Source organism: Callorhinchus milii, unplaced genomic scaffold, assembly GCF_018977255.1.
Source record: "Callorhinchus milii isolate IMCB2004 unplaced genomic scaffold, IMCB_Cmil_1.0 Scaffold9, whole genome shotgun sequence".
In the NCBI taxonomy this organism is placed as follows: Eukaryota; Metazoa; Chordata; class Chondrichthyes; order Chimaeriformes; family Callorhinchidae; genus Callorhinchus; species Callorhinchus milii.
In genome coordinates, this window is record NW_024704750.1 from 2,505,824 (window position 1) to 2,521,833 (window position 16,010).

Here is a 16,010-nt window from a genome sequence, read left to right on the forward strand (position 1 = left end):
CTGTCCAGCGCCTTGGGATGTCCTCCCGACGTGAAAGACGCTATACACATGCAATCTTGTTGTTGTTGTCGTATTGCCAGCATTCAGCTCCGTCACTGCAGCGAGATCTGATCCACAAAACGTACCGAGCTGAGCATCACCTCCGGGCTGCATGTGCATTCATTCACCCGTGGCCTTCGCTAGCCATTGGCAGACGCTCATAGCCAGCGACGTAGAAAGCCTCTGAACTGACCATTAAGTGTCTCTGAACTGCATCAATCATCATTGTTAATGACACTCTGACTACATTGCCGATGTTACAGAGCGAGGTCAGCGCTGATCTGTGCAGAAAGCAAAAACCGACAGACAAGCACTGACAAATTTCCTTTTGGAAATAACTAAACCAGCCATCTGATACACATGTGAGAGATAGATGAGGATACGGCAGCAATATAAGGAACCATTGTGGATTACAGAAGGTTAATTGTGATTGACACTGCTTTTCTATTTTTACGTTCTGTGCAGAGGTTCTTTTTTTTGAAGGACTCACATTCCTTGAGAATTGAGGTTTCGACCCACAGGAGACGGAGAGAGAGAGAAAATATGCTAACTAGCTTTTAAATAATTAAATCACCACTTCCCTGAATGGATCCAGTATGAAAGCAGCAAGTTTCAAAGTTCTCCTCTCTTGCCTTTCCCCCTCCTCTATCCCCCAACTACGTGATGCAGATAAAAAACAAAATCTATGATCTGTCTCTTTCCTTAACTGGTAAAGATACAGAGACTCAAATCAAGTAGGAAGATGTACTGTAATGTACTTTACCACCAAAACATCCCTTTGGGGATCTATCATAAACCAAATCGCTAAATATAATAATAATAATCCTTATGTATACCATTAATAATATTAAAAATATTATTTTAATGCTATTTGCAAGGATATGGGGAAAGAGCGGGGGAAGTGGGACTGATTGGGTGGCTCTTTCAAACACCCGGCACAGACATGATGGGCCGAATGGCCTCTTTCTGTGCTGCAATATTCTATGATTGTATGATTATTGGGTTCACTTTGATCAAAGCAAATCATCTTTTGTTTTGTGGTCAGGAATGAATAAAATAAAAAAGAATGGCTTCAGTCAGTATTAATTACCTGGGTCGGTTATTGCTGTCTTGTTATCCTTAGAGCTACTCAGCTGAACTTTAAATGTCACATTCTCTACTTTATCCCAGTATGCTGTCATTTTATACTGTTGGGAACTGAAAATAACCAATATTATTTTACAGGATCCAATAAAAACATAATTCAGCAATAATCCCTGCATCTGATATAGTACCATCATCAAAACATCTCAAAGCTCATCACAGGATTTGCTGTGAAGTGCAGTGACTGTGTATTTGTAGGCTGCAGGGTTTGGCTCATATCTCAGCGCTGTAAGGAAGGGCGGCTCAGTGTGAATGTAACACCTGGATCCAGTCTCCTGTACGCTTGGTGCTATGGGACGCTACTCTGGGTGATGGCCACTATATTTTTAAAAATGCAAGTTGTTGTTGAGGCACTTTGGCTGGTGTTCTCAGACAGCTCAGGTATCTGTCATTTTCCTCTGTTGCAGAGGAGTTTGTTACCCTGTGAGGAGGTTTGAATAATAAAATGTTCGTAACTCGTGCCTGCAGGACAGTGTTAACACAATCATGTTATGAACGTTGCTTGTTTATCGCCCCCCCCCCCCCCCCCAACCTTACAGCAATAACATTTGAGTCAATGAACATCTGCATGCCAAGGGCTTAAGCGGAGCTGTACCATGCCAGGAACCATATCTCAGCCACTACTGGCCTCATTACCGCTAGGTTAAGCAGGAGAAAAACAAACTAGATCTGCCTTAAATCCCGCTTGTGATCAGTGACCCCAACTGAAAATGACACACATTAACATCAGGATCTCGCAAACAGCCTGGGGCTTGTCACAGCGATCACTAAAAATAGCAGTCTTTAAATTTCCTGAATATAAGATCACCAGAGAGGTTTAATGAATAATAATAATAATCCTTGCATTTGACATAGCACCTTAACACGTCTTTAAGACATCTCAAAGCGCTTCACACAATATATTGTAAAGTGGAGTGGCTGTGTATTTTGTGGGTGAAATGAAGAAGGCCCTTGACCAAAGTGACGTTCCTCATTGTTCCAGAATAACCTTTGTCCCATTACAGCATCAAATTGCTTGTTATATTGTCTGGAGCTTTGGCATCAACCACCCTCTGTGTAAGGAGTTATTTCCTGGTGCCTGCTTTGTAAATGAAAGCATTTTGCTGGGTTTACTTTCCCAATCCCATTTAGCAAGTTACACAGCTCTGAAAGGTGCCCTCCGAGATGTCTCCTTTCAAAGCTGAAATAAGCCCAGAATTTCTGACTGTTCCTCCTATAGCTCATCCTTCGAACACCGGACATCATCCTGATTATACTGCTTCAGAAACAACTAACAAAAAGAGTGTGCTGTTTCTAATTCGGTGTGGAAGGAATCCCAGTGTCTAAGGCTCACGCATTGACAAGCGAGGGAGATATGTTATAAAAGTGTCTGGAATGAAATACAGAGACGCACGCAAACACAGTTCACACTTTTCTCTCCCCCCATGAAGTGCTAATGAAACAGCTGTTCAAAAAGCCAGTCAGCTGCCGTGTGTAGAGGTAGATACTGACTGGATTATTCTTTTTGTGGACTAGCATATCAATGTTCAGCCCCAATCGTGCCCACATGCGGTTCCAATGGCTGCTTCGAGCATCAAACTGCTGGTAAAATTAATTGGCTTTGTAGCCATAAAACCTCCTTCCAGTTTCCTATCAAGTCATTATAAATCTCGAGGCTAATGATAAAAGTAATGAGAAAGAGGGCCAGAGCAATGAGGAAATACTCCTTTGGTTCCCATTAAATTTCCCCAGCAGGGAAAGATAATTAAAACGAGCCAACACTAACAGAATTAAAAGAAACTGGCCAAGCATGACAGCATGTTATTTCAGAACCAAGCAGCCCATTTTTTTGTTGCCTGGCCTTCACATTTCCAATGCAAGTTATCTATCAGTGTAAGAATTCACAGCGATCATTTGATCCTGTTTCGCTCGTGACTTTTGCAAAAAAAAATTGAAATTTCCAGTTACGTTAATAATCCTTGCATTCGATAGTATTCCTTGCGTTTGATGTAGCGCCTCATTGTACATCTTCAAATCACACCTGAAGACTTTCCTCTTCGCCGGTTACCTCCCCTCTCTTTCCAGCAAGGCTTCAAACCACCCCACTTTTAAGCACTCCACAATTAGTGAGATGCTAATTGTATAAAGGGCGCTGTATAACCCAACTTCTTGTTGTTGTACATCTTGGGCATCTCATGAATGGTGGAATGTAGACAGCAAAAGGCACATGTAACTTCTTTTAGCGACAGCTTACATTTCAGCCGGACACTCAGTAACACATATGTTAGGCGTTTCGCCCACAAAATACTCAGTCAACTCACTTTACAGTGTATCCTGTGAAGCGTTTTGAGACGTCTCGAAGACATGATAAGGCGCTGTATCAAATGCAAGGATTGTTATTATTATTATTACTATTATTAATTTCCTGGAGGTTTAGTATAGGAAAATGAGCACTAGCGATGACTAATTGAATTAATCATCATAACAATTAATGAAACACTCATTGTACACACTCAGTTGCTCTAAGTAACAGAAAACTATTGTAAAATCATTAGCTTCACCCAGTCCCAAGCACAGAGGAGATAGATGCTCGCAAACTAAAACGTACTGACAATTAACACTGCTTATTTTTTTCTCTCTCCGTGTCTTTCCCCTCCCCTCCCCTTCCCCGCTTTTGTCCATTTTAACACTGGTGTCCATCCCCGGAATCAGGAAGCCTATGCGAAAGGAAGAAAATGGAACAAGAGGTGCTGAGTACGCAATGACCCCCCAAAACAGCAAAAGCCAGGACACAAATAACGCAGTGGTTTAAAAAAAATTGGGGTTTTTTTTTTAGAAACAAAGAAAAACTGCAGAGAAATGATTCAATATGTACGGAGGTGTTTTGATTCTATCTACACGTTGTGCTGTGTGCAACACTTGACGACGTGTTCCGGGGCTATAAGGACCTCGTGTCGCAAAAAAAGGGGATGGATGCATCAGTTATCTCTGAGCAGGGAAAACACTCGGCCCTTCGGACTGTCGAACGGAGGATAAACCTGCCACTCACTCAAGGCAAAGCCAAGAGGCAAGACCTCACACAAAGGCACAATCATTGCATGCAGTCTCTCTCTCGCTGTTGGACGCAACGACTTCAAGAATGCAACGACTTCAGCTCCCCGACGGACTCTTAACCGGTTCACACAAGCCGTCTTAAAAAAAAATAGAGCTCGCTGAAGTGAACGCAGTCTATTAAAACAGTGATGACTTACTGTGCTGGGTTTCAGCAGGCAGTGGGGACGTTGAAGCCTTTCACCTGCATGATCCAGTGACTCCAGAGCACAGCGAGGTTATTGCCTAAAAGTTGACAAAGGAAGAAGATGTAACAAGAACACCAACAACTTGCATTTATGTAGTGCGCTTCATGCTGGATGGCGTCTCAAGAGCGCTTCTAAGCACTTATAAAAATCAACCATAAGAAAAATCAAGGAAACCCACAAAAAACATGACCCTCTCTATCCCACCTGGAACATTTGCCGTCTGCTGACTATGCAAATTACTTTGGCTGAAGCCATCTCATCAACATGTCTGACTCTCGCTGAAGTTATCAGGTCAGGTTTGCAAGTGACTATGAAGACAGGTGCTTTCTTTCCCTCCTCATTCATTGCCACGTCATTTTAATATGCTTGGTAAATTAAAGCCTTTTCTAGTTTAAAGACTGGTTCAGAGAGCAGATTTTCGTATTGTTTCACACGTTTTAAAATACATCTGACATCACTTAATAGGATGCTTTTTTTTTATTCATTACATTTTCAATCACAGCTGTCCCCGGAACAATTGCAAGTTGTCCTTTTTTTTCCCCCCTCTCTTTGAAAATTAAAATCCAATTTTCTGGAGAGTTCAAAGTAGATTTCATAGCACATTTTAATCTTAAAAGGATTATATTTTTGTAAAAGTAGCGCTTTAATCGTAGCGTGTTCTTTTCTGATTGATGGAAAGGATTTCTTGTGCGAGTGGTCTGTTATTCTAAAACTGACATGCTTTTAAAACTAATACTGGGAGCTCACTCAACTCCTGTGAATCTCCTCGCTAGAGCTCTAACGAGAAAGGTGGTCCTAGCTGGATAAATTGGCTCCTAATATTCTCTGGGATTTGGCAAAGCAGGGTGTGTCCCTCCGGGAATAGAGTACACATTCCCTTCCAGACACAGGCAAATTTCCACATGTAGGTGACATACAATTGCAGAACTCTCAGTCTGGTTTGGAGACTCTTAAACATAGTGATGAGACACCTGACTCCATCACCGCCCTCCCCCCAAAAAAAAATCTTCAAACCACGTGGCGACTTCAGCAGCGATTGCGTTCCGGTGTAAAAAAAGGCTTTAATCTATTCAAAATGTCAGAAAAATTACATTTCTGCTTTTGTAGCATTGACTAATACGACAGTTGCATTTCAGGCGCTTTTCGTCTTCAAGAGAAAACTCACAGTCACGTTCTGTCGTAGTGTTTGTGGGTAGCGTTCAGTAACCGGTGAAGTTACCAAAGCTCTTAATGAAAAGGCCCCAATTTATTTTATATTCGTGATCCCGTTCACAGACCTCTTGCCATTGGGTTACAGTTTCAAACTGGCTGCATGCAACAGGTGAGAATGTGTATAGACTGAATGTAGGAATGATCAGCATGGCCCAGCTCGGACCCAGCTCCTTCTGATTGCCTTCTGTTGAACCCTGCCCTCCAAAAGTTTTAGAAGCATGTAGGTGTAACGTCGCAAAGTCCGCAGGCGATTTATAACATAAACAATAGCATTGGCGCAGGTCTGTTCTTGCACATTTCGCGGCACTGACCAGCAACCTTTGCACAGATTAGCATGCAGTTGTGACTTGTAATAATAGTAATAATAATAATACTAATAATAATCCTTGCATTTGATATAGCGCCTTCGAGATGTCTCAAAGCACTTCACAGAATATATTGTAAATACGCTGTATATTTTGTGGGTGAGACGTGGCAGACTAGTTAGCTACCAAGTGCTGCTCTTTTTTTTAGTTCCAACTTAAGCGAGGGATCAGAAGTTGGTCTTAAAGGCCAACTTCCATTTCTGAAGTTCACGTATAGGGATTTTATACAGCGATAAAACCTTGTAAATGGACTTTCTCCGTCCAGTTCAATATAATCCATCAATAAAGGAGAACCTCCTCACTAAATGTTTGCGAGGTAATGAACTACAAGTTTTTTTTTATATATATATATATCTGCGCAATAGACTTGACGGAATGTGGAATGCCTTACCACAAACATCTGTAGAAACATGAAACCGCCACAGCATTTAAGGGAGGTTTGAATTGATTTGAATACCGGAGGAAAATCAATATTGAATATTACAGGGAACGAAAGAGCAAGGGATTGGAATCGGAGTTAGATGAAGCTTGCACCACGCTGGGAAAAATGGCATCTTTCTGTGCTATAAACTTTGTATGATTCTAGAACTCAATACGGCAAATCTTAAGATATTTATTTAAGTTACAGTATTTTTAAATTCGGACGTATTCATTTGCAAGGCCTTAAGAAAAAAGTTCAAGTAAATGTGAGTTATTTACTGGTGTCCTTTTAGCAATAAATCTTCAATAATATTGGCTGCCACTTATATAATCAGTTGTGTGCGTTGAATTTGCAAGAACAGATTCATTCATTCAAAAGTTAATGGTTGCATTAGCTATGTGACTTATAGACTTATATCCAACATCTGTGCAATGGAAATTGTTATCCTAAGAAAAAAATGTATATTACAGACAATAGTTTGGAGAGATAATGCATGAATGTAAATATTAGTAAGATGCAGAAATATGCCCTCAGTACCATATACTATGTGTACAGGAGAACTATGTTGATAGAAAATCAATTTCAGTGGAAAATGATGTCAAATTTTAATTAAAAGGAGATTGAATTTATTGTCATCATCTTTTCAGAAGCAGCCATTAATGTGGACCTTAATAATTATAGGTTGCTGCACAAGGCTTTCCCTTCTCCCCTTCCCAACTGAATCAACTTGTGCAGTGCCCTATTTATAATACATCCTACTGTTTTTTTATTTTCAATAAAATTTACAATGCGAGATTGTGAAATTGTCTTTGTGATGATGTTCGGCAATAATTCTGCAGCGGGAAGCAGGTCTGTTGCTGAAGTAAGAAAAAGATACAAAATATTACTCATTAAGGGGGTCACTTAACCAATAGGATATTTGGCTCACAGGGTTGAAGGTGTATTAATATCTTAAAGTCTCGTTCGAAAGCCAGAGTGGCTGATCAACCGTGATCAATATTACTGTGGATCCTTGTGGGCTACTGTGAGGGGCCACTTTGTATTACCTACACCGGGTGAGTATCCTTTTTGTCTGATTTTTTTTATTGACCTGAGAAGGACTGACATTATGATTCATGTCTCAAATCTTCTGCTCCCAAATTGATCTTTTACCAACTGAGCCACACAAGAAGGTTATACTTTTGGTTTGAATTAGCAACTCCCATCTCCAAAAACATCAAGAGTGGGGTCGGAAGGGTTGATAGGACAGATACATGTTACATGAAGAGCATAAATGAAAGAAAAAAAGAGATTTCTGCTACCTTCCACTTCCAAAATAGTTCTCGACAGCAATAATAATAACATGAATAATCCTTGCATTTGATATAGCACCTGATCACATCTTTGAGACGTCTCAAGGCTCTTCGCAGAATATACTGTAAAGTATAGTGACTGTGGGCTTTGTGGGCGAAACGCGGCAGCCGATACTTTAACAGGGAGAGGAAAGACTTTAGGATAAGCATCCAAAGCCTGTCTTCAAGATTAATGTGTCAGAACGCAGGTTAACCTTTGTCGGCAACACCAAATCATATTGTGCGGTTCATTTGAGAGGACTGCTTCACGTAACAGCTTTATAATGCCTACCATTAACCTTTTTTTAATAAAAAAAATTCAATTTGCTCCTCATCAAGAATCTATCTTTGCTCCAGCAATTAAGAACAGCAGCAAAATGTGTTTTACCAACCATTTTGTTAGCCTTTGTTTCGTGATCGGTTTTCCGTGTATCTGAGCCCAAAGGGGGTTACTAACAGCCTCACTTTTTCAGGTGTCTTCAACATGATCCAAATAATAAGACAAAAGACCTCCTTGGAGTTATACAATGGGAACCTATGTTTAACCACAGAGCCGTTTGGAGATGGGCACAGAGATTGTAATGTCTTGTGACAACTGAAGCTAAACCCACTGTTTTCAGGGCAGATTTGAGTTATAACCCGAGGATAATAACCCTGTCCTCGTGCCAGAGAAGGTACAGTCAGTCAGTCAGTCAGTCATTAATTTCCTTGTAATTCAATAATCCTCCTATGTACAATCACTCTTCTTGAGATGGCACTTTTCCAGATAAGGAGCTTAAGGTCCTTAACTGAAAGAGAAGGTCCATCCATCATTTTATGTAATTCCAAATCAAGGTCCTGTCTCAGATTCAGATTGAAAACAAATGCCTACATGACTTCTAACAGATTCTCCTCTGTTGATAATTCATTGAAGGCAAAAGGTAGCCACCTTATTAAAATTCAGAGCTCCTTGTTTAGTGCCTTGGGATGTCCTCCCGTCGTGAAAGGTGCTATATAATAATAGTAATAATCCTTGCATTTGATGTCTTCAAGACATCTCAAAGCTTTCCACAGAATATACGGTAAAGCGAACTGACTGTATTTTGTGGGCGAAACGCGGCAGCCAATTGCACACAGCAGTGTCCCACAAACAGTCGTGGATTGAGTGACCAATTTTTTTTTAAAGAATTATTACCCCCGGAAAAGGGATCCGCCAATTGACTAACAACTGGGTTCCTACTTACTGCAAGGTAAACAGAGGCGTGTGGAGTAACAAAACTTTCCCAATGTTTCTCCCTGCCCGGGAATCAAACTCATGTCCTCTCGCTTGCGAGGCGAGTGCTCTAACCACTGAGCTACAGGACTCCATAAATCAGTCTGATTCTACCACCGCTTTAGGCAGCGAGTTCCACAATCTCACTCCCCTCTGCGTAAAGTAGTTCCTCTTAAATTCTCTTTTAAATCCCCCTTAGTCGCTGTCTTATATTTGTGTCCCCTGGTTACCGACTCCACAACCAGCCTCTGTGTATCCATGAGTCAGTCAAGAAGGTGATCTTTCACTGAAAATCTTTGTGCATCCTGAACATACTGTATGTTTGGAAGAATGCATAGTGCACGATATACAATACGGAATACTGTATGTACACGGGTGACACCTAAATCATCTTTAATTGCCGGTGACAGACATACCCATTATCACGTATAACATTATTTTTACTGCTCACTGGGCTGCGGTATGACACTGACCAAAGAAACACTCAGATTTGACACTCAAAGGAGCCATTATGTAATTTGCAAATGCGGTGCCAAAAATGCCCCAGCTGTGCGGTGAATATTTAAAGCATCATCGTTGCAGTTACATGTGACTGTATCCTGCGCATAAAATATTAATAGGATTCTAGGAGTCCTCCCGTAGCAGAGCGCTGGATTTATTTTTACACTCACGCATTGGTGGATCAGATCAAACTGAACAGAAATTGATGATGACGTTGAAATTCCAAGTCACTGATCATCATTCCTCATAGAGAAACCGAGCGAGTAGGATTGTGCTGTCTTCACATGTACACGCACAATTGTGCTGCTGAGTTACACCCACAAAATATAGTGTCAATTCACCTTATAGTGTATCCTGTGAAGCCCTTTGAGACATCTCGGAGACGTGATAAGGCGCTGTATCAAATGCAAGGATTATTATTACTATTAACATCATAGGATACCCGAGGCCCAGAATTCCATCTTAAAATTTACGGTCTTGCAGAATCGTGGAAAATTTCTAAATCCGATTGTTTGCCATTCTTAACAAGAACCCACTTCCAACTTAATGTCTGTCTGTCTTTCAAAACTACTTCTGCTTGCCACCTTGCTTTCCTGCCTTCAAAACATTTCCCCAAAGCATTTCTGTCTGACAATGCCATTCGTGAAATCTTTCACCTTTTCTTTACTCTGCTCGCTGTCCACTCTCACATTTGTCGAGCAGTTTCTCATACATGAAGGTCAATGTATCAGCCTTGAAAACAGGCAAGTCAGAGGGGACACTGTAGAGGTATCCAAGATGAAAACGGGGATAACAACAACAACAACAACAACAAAATGTCATTTGGATAACAACAAATTAGATTTGTGTGGATAGAGAAAATAAACCCAGAATAATTACTTTCTAATACGTCAATATGCAGCAGGACAAGAGTGTGCAGATCCAGAGCATGGGAAGGGCAATTTTGGACAGACACCAGGAAGTCTTTCTTTACATGGAGGGTAATTAATAGCTGGAATATGTCATGAATAAAGGTGGAGAAACATTGGTGTGTGAAGAAACGGCTTGATGCTGTAATGTTAAAGCAAAACATAGTACATAGCTCCCACCACCGTGAAAGACACCCTGGCTTTGTGTTCAGAACATGTCTTCCTCTGCCTGTGTTACATATACCTTCTGTGCCACAAAGAGTCCATAGCAGCATTTAAGAGAGATTTGGATAAATAACTAAGGAAAACAGCGAAGGAATGGGATCAGACCAGATATCTCTAGTGAGTCAAGTTTGCAAAAGCTCTAAGACTAAGGGCTGAATAGTTTCCTTCTCTGCTTTAAATGCTCAAGGATTCTACGCCCATTCCACATTGTGTACAATGGGCTTCAGTTAGCGCTGATTCTGAAGCCGTTTAATGTTTTCGAGTCCCTTTTCCTGATTGATGTCTTCATTTCTGCAAATTTCAGGCATCTCTCAGCATTCCTGTGATTTCCCCCGTGTTTCCTAATCGAGCTAATTTAATGCCTGGATTCCTCTGTTAACTGCCCATTAGGAGAAACATTATTCTTCTCAATGCTTGTTTGGGTGGGGGAAGGTGGTGAGGGGCGGAAAGAAAAATATATTGATCGTGTTTGCGGGTGAATCCAAAGAAAGATAGACGTGTCAGCCAATAGTTCAGTAAATATGAAGGAAGTAACCAGAGACCGGTCTCTTGATATACAATGTTCCTTTATATGTATTTTTATCCTGTTCCTATGTTCCTAATCTCCTATTTCAGAGAGTGAATGATTCATCGACTCGTATCTTACACAGACTGTAGATGAGTAAAAGATCCCAGGTCTCACTGCGCACTTGCTGCGAGGATGGGCATATAAAAAGCAGCGGCTGCATAGAAAGTGACAGACAAGACTGTCAAAAGAGTTGACATATGATTGCAACGCTTCCTGCATCTGTGGCAGACAGTTGGCTCCTGAGTCTAATTCTGTTAAACTTCTTGTCTGAGAGAGACAAGCTGTAAATGCAGCCCCTTCTCCTCTGGCTCCAAATTGTCCAGCAGTAGGGAGACGTGTCCTGAGCACATAGACGCATAGAAACAGGAGGCGGCCATTCAGCCCCTCGAGCCTGTTCCGCTATTCTATCAGATCATGGCTGATCAGTACTCCAACTCCAATTACACACACGAGCCCCTTATCTCTTAATACCCCGACCTAACAAATCTATGTATCCACCTCAGTCTTGAGACGTTTAAACCGTGGAGTTCAAAAAGTAAAGTGGATCTCGTCCAAGGGAACATTTGCAATGGCAAAGCCAACAGCGAGAACTCTGTACCAACAAGATTACAGTTAGTTTCCTGGAACATTATTAAGCAAAGACTGAAAGAGATCACAAGTGCTCGTATATGGAAAGGTTGTGCAGTGTGCCAAGGATTTCTTCAACAAATTGCAACTGGAGAAATCATTTCTCTACTACCAATAAAGAAACAAAGCGGGGAATCGAAGGTAACACTCACTTTGGCCTGACAGACAGATCCAATGGAACAAGTAGTTGAACCATGGGCAGCCCTAGCTCTTGGATTTGTGACTTGAGAGTAATGCAATTAGACAATCTGTGCAATTTAAACATTTGCGCAATGTCCACCACTGTAACTGTGAACCATCCAGCAATAAACCTGTTCTGACAGCCTTAACAGGCAAAGTGAAATCCGTACATTCTGTCCCTTTAATCAACGAGGAATTCTGCTGTGAATAGGAGAACACAACAGTACACCTTTTGGCAACATGTCCCATCCACTCACATTATTAGCAATCACACTTTCGTCAGTGAATCAAGTCAAGGGTAAAGATCCCAGATAGCCTCTCTGCCCTGTTGGATGTCACAAAACAGTGAATGAAATGCTTTCGAATCACATTTTGTTTTAGAGAGAAACAAAAATATATAATAAACATTTAGCTTAGCAGTGCAGAGCACAAAGCCGTGTTTGTTTGAGTGCACAAGCTGCATTCTTTAATTAACAAACATTTTACTCATATTCCAGTGAGCCTTTGTCTCTCCTCGGCTGTGTTAGGAATGAAGCCAAGGCAAAGCACCATCATTTATTCAGTAAAGAGGTGGTAGCGTGAGCAACAGTGCCACTATTCAGCACCAACACCATCCATCAATGTCTCTCTGGATTCCCAGATACACTTGGCAACTCAATGTTACTCATTTGCTTTGGAGATGTTGTGTCTGTTGTGTTCTTCGGTTGTGTAATATTGTATATCTCAGCGGAGGAACAAACGTCCCTTTGTGAGTGGGAGAGAGTTCCTGATGAACAAGTAATCAGGAGCAATTTCAGTAGCAAAATAAATATATTTTCTCTCTCTCTCTCTGTCTGTCTGTCTGTCTGTCTCTGGGTGATCTGACCACCCCATGTTACACTCTCCTACTCCTAAATGCCCTGGTGTCAGACCAGCCGATCTGACTGCTCTCCTGGTCAGCAGATTGTGCATGTGGCAGGAAGCAGCTCATTCTAATGGTGAGGCGTGGGTTGGTGAGGGGAAGAGAAAGAAATACGAGTGACATGAGAAGCTGGACTGAGGGCGGAAATGTGACTGGACGGTTTGCTGAGCAAACCACAGACTATTTCGCCCACAAAGTACACAGTCAATTCACTTTACAGTATATTCTGTGAAGTGCTTTGAGACGTCTTGATGACATGATTAAGGCGCTATATCAAATGTAAGGATTATTATTATTATTATTATTATGGTAACACATTTTCTTCATTCCTGGTTTTCAAAGGCCAGATTACTGTCATACATCTGCTCCAGACCCTTTCCTAAAGTATGTATAAGATATCCTTATTTGGAGCTTTGAGTATACAAGGTGACCAAATAGTCGTGATAACTACCCTATTATCTAAAAAAAATTGGCAGTAGGTACAGTGTTAATCAATAAAATGGTCATTGTGTTCATATGATCTATGAGCATGTGGATAATGTAGTTTACTTTAATGGATCATACAAAAGTTGCATGTGTTTTCTTTGAGGATAAAGGATTTGTTTCACTAAAACATTTTACACGCACAGCCCCCACACATACATACATACACATACACACAGCCCCCATACATACACACACACAGCCCCCACACATACATACACATACACACAGCCCCCATACATACACATACAGCCCTCACACATACATACACATACACACAGCCCCCATACATACATACACACAGCCCCCATACATACACACACACACACACAGCCCCCACACATACATACACATAGCCCCCATACATACACACACACAGCCCCCACACATACATACACATACACACAGCCCCCATACATACATACACACACACACAGAGCCCCCACACCTATACACACACACACAGCCCCCCACCCCCACACACACACACAGTGAGGCAGTACCTGTCAACTCAGTTTGCTCAACCAATATGCCACATTGTGAAGAAATCAGAAGAGCATTACTGTTCTTTGACCTTCTCAATCTCGAAAGAGACAGATCAGCTGCCTCTGCTGTTTGGTTATGTATGTGCCACAGAACAGAACAGGCCCTTGACACTGCACAAGCAAGAGAGCGTGTATTTTGACAGACCCAGTCCGTCAATACCCATGAAACTATGGAAACATTTAAGAGATGGATCTGTGCCTTCGGGAACATAGCAATTCAAGCTAACTTTGATCATCCACAAAACGTTCAGTCACGATGTAGTTTTATTTCACCACCGGATGCATGCATTACTCCAGTGTTTTAGTTCATCCATTACTTAATAATCAGGTTATTTAGCAGTACAACAGGGTTAATTACACAACTAACTTGTGCCAGGTAAACATTGTTTCGAAGATAACTCATGATACAAGGACTCTTAGATTCAGGTCTAAAATAACGACAGGCAGAATACAGTTATGTGTTGAATACAACCGATTTACTGAAAATAGTCCAATAATATTCTAAATAACCATAAAACAATGATAATCCTTGCATTTGATGCAGCGACTTTCGCGTCAGGAGGATATCTCAAAGATCTTTGTAAGATTTCACTGTAAAGAGCAGTAATTTTGTAGGTGAACATAGATAAGTCTGTTTGTTGAGGGAAAATAGCAGCTTGCAATGAATCGCAGTGTCAGACATGGAGTAAACATTGGCATTTTACGCAGATCTTACAAATATAAAAGTACAAGAAAAAATATTTAGCTAATCTTATCAAACCTAGCAGGGTTTAATTTGTGTCTTAGACAGAGGAAGTATGTTTGTGCACACGATTATTGGTAATTAAGAATAATTACCACTCCTGCTAAAGCATCAGAAAGTTCCTGAGAGTAATTTGAATGAATATTCTTAAACGTTACGCAGCTCAATACAATACAGATTATAATCCTGATTCACCTACAAAATACACTTTACAGTAAATCCTGTGAAGCGTCACTCGGAATGCGAAAGGCAGCCCCTATCAAATGCAAAGATTATTATTAATTATTATTAAATACCATTTTTTCATGATCCATGATCATCAACAGAAAAGGAACAACAACTTGCATTTACATAGCGTCCGTCTCGCCGGTAGTGTCTCAGAGCGCTTAAATGATCAGCACTTTTGATAAAAACATGGAACGACATTCGAAATTGCTATGCGTGTTCGTAAAGGTGATGGAGGAATGCGTCACGACAATGCTCTTAACGTCCAGCTACAAAGTGCCAACACATCCTGAGGTTTAAAAATATCCGAAACCTCAAGAACGAAATGAAATCAACTCATTAACGCCATTAAACCCCACAGAGAATATTACTGTCTGGTGTGGGGAGACACACACACACACACACACATTTTAATTCTTTATAATCTTTATAATCAATACTCCAGTAAGTTCTATCTGAAAAAATGAGTCATGCGTGAGGTGGTAAATTCCCGACACGCTAGACATCTGTAATTGTATTTCCCTTCTCTCCCCACTCAAGTTGCAGAGATAATGTAGTGTGCTGTGACTCATACTGGAGTGCGATTGTACACCTAATGATTCATAATGAGGTGATACAGACTTTAATTGAATGTTACAGGAACATAACTGCTTATGTACAATTCAAGAGTTCCCGATCAAGCTACCTGTCAGATGCAAAGGGAAACCTTACCGTAAACACATAGTGATGTAGGACACAGTTGGAGGCCTGTTTTGAGAGAAGGTTTCCAAACACCCATCTTTGCCAACCACAGAAAAGTGCAGATGGAGAGGGAGAGGGGGAGAAGACTGACTGATAGAATATTATATTGTCAAAGAGAAGGACTAATTTGCCTTCTTCTGTTGAAAGGATTTAGAAAGCTCATATTTATACTGTTTGCCTAGAACTCAGCCGTAGGTTTGAATGACACAATTAACAGGCGCTGCATAAAAGCTGCAATTTCAGAAGGTAATTCCTGATGCCAGAGTTATAAATAATAAATAATAGTAATGTTTCATTTGATAAAGTGCTTTTTCACATCTTCT

General features: G+C 40.8%; 1 protein-coding gene across 2 annotated transcripts in view; it reads left to right on the top strand.

Annotated features, from left to right (window-relative positions):
• The window catches only part of prima1 (proline rich membrane anchor 1), a 46,506-nt gene that overhangs the window by 20,866 nt on the left and 9,630 nt on the right, over positions 1 to 16,010 (top strand). Inside the window, exon 4 of one of the 2 annotated variants that reach the window (XM_042337972.1) lies at positions 3,874 to 4,806. The exons of the other annotated variant lie outside the window; for it this stretch is intronic. Coding sequence (XP_042193906.1) covers positions 3,874 to 3,973 — 100 coding nt within the window. The 3' untranslated portion in view covers positions 3,974 to 4,806. Of the gene's footprint in view, positions 1 to 3,873; positions 4,807 to 16,010 lie in introns of those variants that run through there. 2 annotated transcript variants of the gene reach the window in all.